The sequence below is a fragment of the Ananas comosus genome, linkage group 6 (genome assembly GCF_001540865.1).
Source record: "Ananas comosus cultivar F153 linkage group 6, ASM154086v1, whole genome shotgun sequence".
Taxonomy (NCBI): domain Eukaryota; kingdom Viridiplantae; phylum Streptophyta; class Magnoliopsida; order Poales; family Bromeliaceae; genus Ananas; species Ananas comosus.
The window spans coordinates 10,810,588-10,819,226 of NC_033626.1; the positions used below are offsets into that span (position 1 = coordinate 10,810,588).

The following is an 8,639-nucleotide window of genomic DNA, read 5'->3' on the forward strand; positions in this document are numbered from 1 at the left end:
CCACCCTTTTTGTTTTTCTCTTTGTTTTCTTTCTGCATTTCATTTTTACGTCATCCTTTTTTGCCTGTGTTTCGAAGGCCCTGGCTGTTTCCATATTGTACGTTTAATTCATTTTGCTTAATGAATGAAGCATGTAGCTTACTACTTATTTCTCAAAAAGAAATCTCGGGTATCAAATATATATCAAGTCTTTTACCACCTGTATTAGGGGCGGTTAGTGAAACTATCGGAGTGCTAAATCTTTTTTTTTTAATGCAAGACAAATAATATTAAAAAATATGAAATTTTGTTTCTAGCAAGTTCAAAGAATCTTCTAGATAATGTATATAAGGCATCGATCGTTGACTCTGATCGCTAATTCTATATAACAGTGCAGAAATAGGTTACTCTGTTTACTTTTAAAAATATTCTAACTCTGCTAAAAGAATAAGTTAATAACTATTCCTCCATCATAGGAATAAAAAATTTCACATGTGCATAAATTGGGTTGCGTGACAAGATGATCATGTTTTGAATCTTTTACAAGAGAAAATATTGTGAAAATCTTGAACTTTTTAGCACTCTATCGAGACATGCGAAGGGAGAGCTAGAGTTCAACTCATTGATTGCCTAAACTAGCTATAAGTTATGGCCTTCGATAGGGGTTTAAAGGACAAGGTGCCTTAATTAGTTTTATATTAGGTTTTCTTTGTGTCCTTTGATACGTATTAATTTGGCATTGTTTCGTTTCATTCAAGCATCTTGTTTGGAGAGTTCTTGATCAGTGTTAAATATCTAACTAAATAAATTAGCGTAAACTAAAAGCCAAAACAGATCAGATCATACGCATGCGGTATAAAATGTACATTAAGAGTGTGCAAATTTAAGTATGAGAAAACTTCAAATACCATCTCTCTGATTTCGTACTTTCTCACTTTAGTATCATGTGGTTTAAAGTATATCACTTTCGTACTATATGATTTTATTTTATTTTTTTTGTTATCTCCTTTACTAATTTTTTTTATTAAATCAATGATAAATTTAAAACTAAAAGGTGCTAAAATGAATATTTGATAAACTTTAGATAGAATATCTGAAGTTTTTGTATGTGATTTAATGAAAAGTTAACGCTGACGAAAAAAGAAAAATAAAACTACAGGTACTAAATAAAGTGAGAAGGTGTGAAATTACAGAAATGGTATTTGAGGTTTACCTTTTAAGTATTTCAGGGTGCATGCATGACTTTAATTAGTAAATGTTTAGCGCTGTTTATCCTGATTCCGAAAGATTATAGTATTTAGAAAAACATTGACCGCACAAAAATTATCTCTCTTCTTTTGTTGTAGAAACGAATTTTGTTTTTGGGGTTAACTATAAAAATTGGCGCTGCACTTTATTCCATGCCTCAACTATTTTTTTCTATAAAAAATTTAAAGAATATCAATCATGTAGGTACTTTGATTCTGTCTTAAAAAGACCCTTCTGTTATGATATTTTGTTAATTTTCGGGGTGGTATGCCAAAATAGCATATTTTTAAAGTTCATTTAAGTTGCTTCAAGCATATCTTTGATTATCAAAATTAAAAAAATCATAAAAATATTCACATGCAAGAATTTAAGTATTTTTAAATGTAATCACCGTTGACACTTTCATAAAAAATTTATGGAATCTCCAAATTGTTGAATCTATTTGAAACAAGACTAAACTACAAAATTAACATCATTTAAACTTTTATACAGAAAAACAATTGAAATAGGAGATAAAGTGCAGAGGGGATTTTATAATAAGCCTTAAATTCTTGCTTTTAAATGTAATCACCGTTGACACTTTCATAAAAAATTTATGGAATCTCCAAATTGTTGAATCTATTTGAAACAAGACTAAACTACAAAATTAACATCATTTAAACTTTTATACAGAAAAACAATTGAAATAGGAGATAAAGTGCAGAGGGGATTTTATAATAAGCCTTACTTCCGAAACCAAAACCAATAAACACAAATACAGAGCCCCTACTAATTAAGACTAATAAAATCATTCGAAACCGACGTTTCTTAACGTAAATGGCAAAATACTTGATGGTTGGTACCCGAGGTTTCAAATTTGAATACTAATTGATTCACAGTTTCAGCTAAATTTATTTCTAAAGAAAAATAAACAAAGCAAGTAACATGCTATCTATCTCTCTCTCAAAAAAAAAAAAAAAATCGAATGTGAAAGCAGTAGTAGTGATGCTTCTGTTCAAGAGCATGAAACCTTTCTTATCCAAACAGAAGGAAATTGCGTATGACAAATTTCCTTCTAGGAATTTCGAAAGGAATGTTCATCCGAGTTACAAGTGAACAGCAACATCCCAATTTGTGGCTTCAAATGAAACCGAGAATTTGATGAAATTTCTGTATCCTTTTCCATACGAATAACAAACAGATTTTGCATACACCTACTTAAACATACAAATGGAGAAAAGAAATAGGAGACCAACCAAGGAATCTAACAAAACAGCTTAAGACCGAAGCTCACATCTTCAGAATGCCTCACATAAGGGGCCAAAGTCGCGGCATCGATGACCCTCTTCACTTCGCAATCGAGATTGGTAGGCGAGTGCGAGCACGGCGGCTCTGCTGGCTTGGAGCATGACACGGCCCTTGCCTTCCGGGCCGAAGAGTCGTACCGGGCCGGAGGGTCGTTAGTTCCAGCTCGGCACAGTCCGGTCTGAATTTGAAACTAAGCCGAGCCAGACTGACTACTAGCCCGTTTTGGCCCGACTTATGTAGGCCGCATCAACCGGCACGGTCCACGTTACACCCCTAGTGACGTCCGTTCTCCATCCCCTCCCCCTCCTTTGGGGTCTCTTTTCTCCCGTTAGGGTCATTATGTGACAAATTATGATGACGTGTACAAACGGGTACTATGTTTGACAATTGGGATATTTAATTTGTTAAACTAAGATTTTTTATTTTAAAAAAGAAAGGTAATAAATTATTCATTTTATTTATTTTCAAAATTAAATTTAGTTAAAATATAAAATAATTAGATTTTGACGTTGAAATTTCGGATATCAATTGTTCATTTTTTAGCTAACTATGATAGGTACGATCGGTTGGAAAAATGATATATTGGTGTGTCTAACTGGTTTTGCAATTTAAAATTTTTTTTTTGCTTTAGGATCCGGAGAATGGGCAGAGTTCTTTTAGTATAAGAAAATTTTTTCTCGAAAATAAATATTAATAAGGGGTTGTTTGCTTCAAAATATGTAATATTTTGAGAATATTATCTATTTTATATTTGGAATTACAAGTTTAATTGTTACTCATGTTACTCAACAGGTCACTTCCATATTTATCAACAAACTACTACTAATGATTCTCATTAAATACAGAAATAAAAATATCTCATAATTCATGATAATTTAGTATTCCACCACCTAAAAATTTACAATAATTACACTATTTTACTAACATATTTTATAATTATCTAACTTAAATTAAACAATAATAATTTAAATATTTTTAATAAGAAATATAAATAATTATCAAAATATTATAAACCATGCATGAATCAAACGGGCTCTAAAAATTAAAAAAATTATGAAAAATGCTACTGGTAGTGAGATGCGTGTGGTTTTACTATTCTACGCTGCTGGTTTATTTGTTTTTTCCCTTTTTTTTTCCTTTTTCATGAAAATAATAGAGAGAGATAAAAAGATTTTTTTTAAAAAAAAATAGCGATTCATCTTTTTCCACCTATCAATATATACAAGTGTAAAGTCAATTCTTACCCGAAATAAAAGTAATATATCTATAAACTAGATCTTAATTTTACATTTAAATTAATATCAAACAAAACTAGTAGCTTAATTATAGCGTCTCCTCTTTAATAAGGGCCTTAAATATTTTGTTGCTAATTCATTAATACTTCTTTTTTATTGTATAAAAAATTGTGTAATGTGTCGCCTGTGTTTGTTACATATAATTGACTTCTTTTTACAAATTTTGGTTCTATTGTGAAGTTGTGTGCCCGCGCGTGTGCGTGTGCGTGTGCGTGTGCGTGTGCGTGTGCGTTCGCATGCGCGTGTGCGTGTGCGTGTGTGTGCGTGTGTGTGATACTATCGATAGTATGGAGGTCTCTATACTATCAAATTATTTTCAATGATGCGGCTTCCAAATCAACGATCGGCTTCGTTAGACTTAATTTACACTATTGAAAGTATTTGGAAACTAAATTTCATAATTTTTCAGCATCATTTACCTATCAAATGAATAGTCTAAAAATGAACGATCGAAAATAAAAATCTCATAAAAAATGATAATAAAATACTTGAATTTAAGATCAGAAATACTGATCTTACTTTAAATAGTGAAAAAAAATTTCTACAAAAATTTCATTAAATTTGGATTATTTTACATTTTCTATAAAAATTTCATCAAATTTGGCTTATTTTACATTTTTTATAAAAATTTTATCAAATTTGGATTATTTTACACCGTTAAATTCACAAATGTATCACATCTACCATTAAAATTATCAATTTGAGACCTTTTGATCACTAACCAAATGATACCGAAAAATTATGAAATTTAATTTTCAAATACTTTTAATAGTGTAAATCAAGTTTAACGTAGTCGGTCGTCAATTTGAAAGTTGCATCATTGAAAATAACTTGGTAGCACGGAGGCTTTCGTGCTACCGATAGTATATCAGCTTCCGTACTATCGGTAGCAAACGGGCTTCGTTGTCACCCATTTATTTTTTATGATGGAGCCTCCAAATTGATGATTGACGCCGTTGAACATGATCTATATCACTTGAAGTATCTAGGAATCAAATTTCATGCATTTTCGATATTGTTCTCTTGTCTATCAAATGGACGTAAAAATAAATGGCTAAAAATGAATATCCTCTAAAAAGTGATGATAGAAATTTTGTAATCAAGATCGAGAGTATAAATCTTGTTCTAAATAGTTTAAAGAATTTTTTGACCAAAATTCAATTGATTTGGATAGTTTTACACCGTTATATGAGAAAACACTTCATATCTATCATTAAAATTACAAAATTTGAAACCCTTTGATCATCAGGTCAATAATATCGAAAAAATTTGAAATTTGGTTTTTAGATACTTCAAGGATATAAATCATGTACAACGGTATCGATTGTCGATTTGAAGGCTCCATCATCGAAAACAAATGGATTGCAACGGAGCCCGTTTGCTATCGATAGCATTCCAGCTCAACTCTCTCTCTCTCTCTCTCTCTCCTTTTTGATATAATTAATTATATATAAATAATTATAGGACGCGTCCGGTATGCTTCTGGAAGTACGGACGCTTCCTACTTACAGGAAGCACTCACCAACGGCCACTATATATATATAATATAAAATATAGTATACATATATATAATATTATAATATAAAAGGCGAATACATTAATAAGCACAACTGACTTGGTGGCTGTAAGATCTTCCGCCCCTTAGGATTAAAAATCGTCGGTTAGATGATGTGGCTCTCTAGTTGATGGTGGTTGGTGACATAGTATAACTAAACGGATAAATAAATAATCAACAGGAGTTATCTAACCGGCAAAAACTTGATAGCACCAACTACATGTGCTATCGATAGCATAGCAGCCGAACTCTCTCTCTCTAATTATATACATACAGCTATTTCTTTTTCTTTTTCTTTTTTTTCTTCCTCATCATTCATTTTTTCAATTGCTATAATATAAAGTTTGTACCCTTATTCATAACATTAGGAATGTTCCTAAATGATCCTAAATGTTGCATTACGTGCAATTTGGAAACGGCATTGCTTTTTATTTTCTCTTTAGTACTCTAGAACAGAGGAAATTTATCTCACTCCATGATTGCTAATTCATGCACCATAGAAATCTTATTCTTCTGTCACGATTTTCATAATTTGGATCTATATATATATATAGATTCAAAAAAAAGGAAAAAAAAAAAAAAAAGAAAAAAGCTCAACATCTAAAACAATTCAATTCTTAACCTATTCAATCAAAGTGACTCCTTTCTTCCAATCAACACAATGCGTCACATGCCGGACCAAGTTTCCGGTGTCAGCATTCCTCTTCGCGCGGCAGTCGAAGTTTGGCGGGGAGTGGAAGCAGGGTTCGAGCGTGAAGGCCCGACGGCAAGCGATGTCGGGGGCCTTCCGATTCTCAGGCGCCGATAAAACCCACGGCTTCAGGCCAGCAAGATCGCTGCTTACGTATCCGAACGTCGACGCCGCGGTCGTGATCAGCACATCTGAGAAGCTCAGCAGCCATATCTCTGCGAGCGCCTTTTGGTTGTGCGACTGCTTCTCTGTTTGCTGCTGACCTTCGTGCGTCGGTTGGTAAACGCCGACCGTCTCCCCCGTCACGGTCGAGTGCTCGTAGTACATCTTCTTCATCTTCTCGTAGTACTCGTAATGCAGCGAGGCCACGAGAATTGCCTTTGATTCTGTTGGTTCTTCGAGACTCGGAGACTCGGTTTCTTTCGGATTGATCGCGGGTAGTATGTTTTTGTCCTGCGCACATCTGATGATCTGATCAAAGAGACCGTCTGACGGAATCGGCGCCCACGAAAAGATTCGAATTTGAACCCCCACTCTCTCCTTGGCCTTGGCTAGATATGATTCGTGATATCTGATGATCATTCCCCACACCGTATTGCTCGGGTGGAAAAGGTACCGTCCCAGGTGGTGGAAAACGGTCTCTCCGTTCGGAAACATCCGGCGGAGTTCATCTTCGTACTCTGGAATCATGAACAGAGCAGGAACAAAGTAGTTGTCGGTTCGAATAAGCACCCAGTTCACCTTTCTGAGCACTGACTGATCATCGCTGCAGTAGAAGAGTCTATCTAAATGCGTATAATCGTATCGCAGATGAGCGTAAACAAACGGCGGTAACGACTCCATCGGAATCGTGGCATTGTTGCTGATCGAGTGTTTCCCTAGCATCTCGCCGTAGCTTTGTTGGTTACCGCGGTGAAAATTTTGCAAGTCTTTGATAGGGAAATCTTTAGGTATAACCCAGGAGGTTCCGGGGAACGGCTCGCAGAAGATATCGACTAAGTCGTCGGTTTCGTGGATCAACAACACTTTGTTGTTCAGGAGCGCGTAGAGAAATACGGAAGCAATGCTTAGCATTCTATTCCCTAACCCTCCGTTGGGGGTCCACAATGCGTAGTTGCACTCGAGCTCGGCGCTGTGGTTGTGTTTTAGCTGCTCGAGGGATTTTCGGAAAAGCGGAGTTCCCGGACCGCATTTTTTGTGGAGTGCTTCGTATTTCCTAAGCTTGGAGATGAGGTACGAAGAGAGTATGTGGTGAGACGGATTGCGGTAGAGGATGGACTGGTACCGGCTCAGACACGATTGCTCGTCGAAATCGTGGGAAAGTAATCCGCCGAGAAGTTTATCGTTCGGCTCAGCGACGGTTACAAATGAAGCTTCTCCTGCACCTTTGCCATAGACAAGCAACAGAGCATTATCAGTACCTTCCAGTGTAGTGAAAAAAGTTATAACAAACGAGGTATATATATGGTATCAAATTCATCTTAAAGTTTAGAGGATATAAATCAAATTTCAAGATTATGAAGGGTTATTTATTAAAAAAAAAAAAAACATCTAGCTCAAACAAGAATGACTGTGGATTTGGGAGCCAATTAATCATATCGCGAAAAATGTACACTAAGAATCATAAATTTAGAAGTGTTCTTGAAACAAATAGTTGAAACATTAATTATTTCCAAATTGCCTGTAGATCAGAAACCTTATTATGTACTTACCACAGTACTTGAGCCTTCATTAACAGCTACTTTGCGAAACGGCAAAATTGAGATGGTTGTTTACCTGCTCGTACAGATCTCATTGTAAGTCCCGGGACGCAAACTTGCGACGCGGTCCAACGGGGTCGAGAAACGAGTGTGACGAGCAGCAACACAGCTAGCATCGTCGCGACGAGCACCACCGCAGGCCGCACCGCTGCGACATCCCAACCCTTCTTCTCGAACCTCGTCAGGCGCGGAGCTGCTGCATCCATTTCTGAATCTGCGTGTGGCTGCTGCATCCTACTACTCTTCTCCGAGTCCATGATATATGCTGCAACTTTTTTGCAACTTGGCTAACGTGAAACTGCTTCGTTTGGACTGTTTCTTATATATTCTTGGTAAAAATGTACCCTGACCCAATCAACTATAGGCAAATTTGAAGTTGCTTCCTCATCTGAACTTTTAATTGTTGGAATTGAATTATACTAGTTATTTAGTTAAAAATTTTGATCAAATTTGTTGCTCAAGTATAGCTATTATCATTAGTCATTGTGGTAACGTCTCAATTGAAATTACTTAATTTTAAAAGATTGAAAGTTAAGTAGGTCTCATTCAAAAAGTTAAAGTTGAGGGGCTCATTTAAAAATGTCCTTAGTTAGAGGGTGTCCATACATTTTCACCTATTTTATATTCTTTTTACGTGGAGGCCCCTAGACTAATTAAATAATTCATCCTTGACTGATTATACTCTTGACTAATTGTTTAATTACGTTGGTATGTAAGCCTCCAGAGTATAATAAATAAGTATCGCGTTTGCAAGCAAAGTGTTTACCTTAAGAGTTTACTATATAATTTCTAGTCCAAATCAATTTATTTTTAGGGTAACTTCA

General features: G+C 35.2%; 1 protein-coding gene across 1 annotated transcript; it reads right to left on the bottom strand.

Annotated features, from left to right (window-relative positions):
* Positions 5,987–8,072, bottom strand: LOC109712124 (galactoside 2-alpha-L-fucosyltransferase-like). The gene is made up of 2 exons (XM_020235549.1): positions 7,832–8,072; positions 5,987–7,476 (listed from the first exon to the last, which is right to left on the bottom strand). Exons 1-2 carry the CDS (start codon positions 8,070–8,072, stop codon positions 5,987–5,989), a joined length of 1,731 nt encoding a protein of 576 aa, XP_020091138.1.

What these genes read in the sequence shown, in the direction of transcription:
- LOC109712124 (XM_020235549.1), bottom strand. Translation starts at nt 8,072, where the DNA reads ATGGACTCGGAGAAGAGTAGTAGGATGCAGCAGCCACACGCAGATTCA. An exon ending in AATGAGATCTGTACGAGCAG is followed by an intron (nt 7,477 to 7,831) that starts GTAAACAACCAT and finishes CTACACTGGAAG; the next exon opens with GTACTGATAATGCTCTGTTG.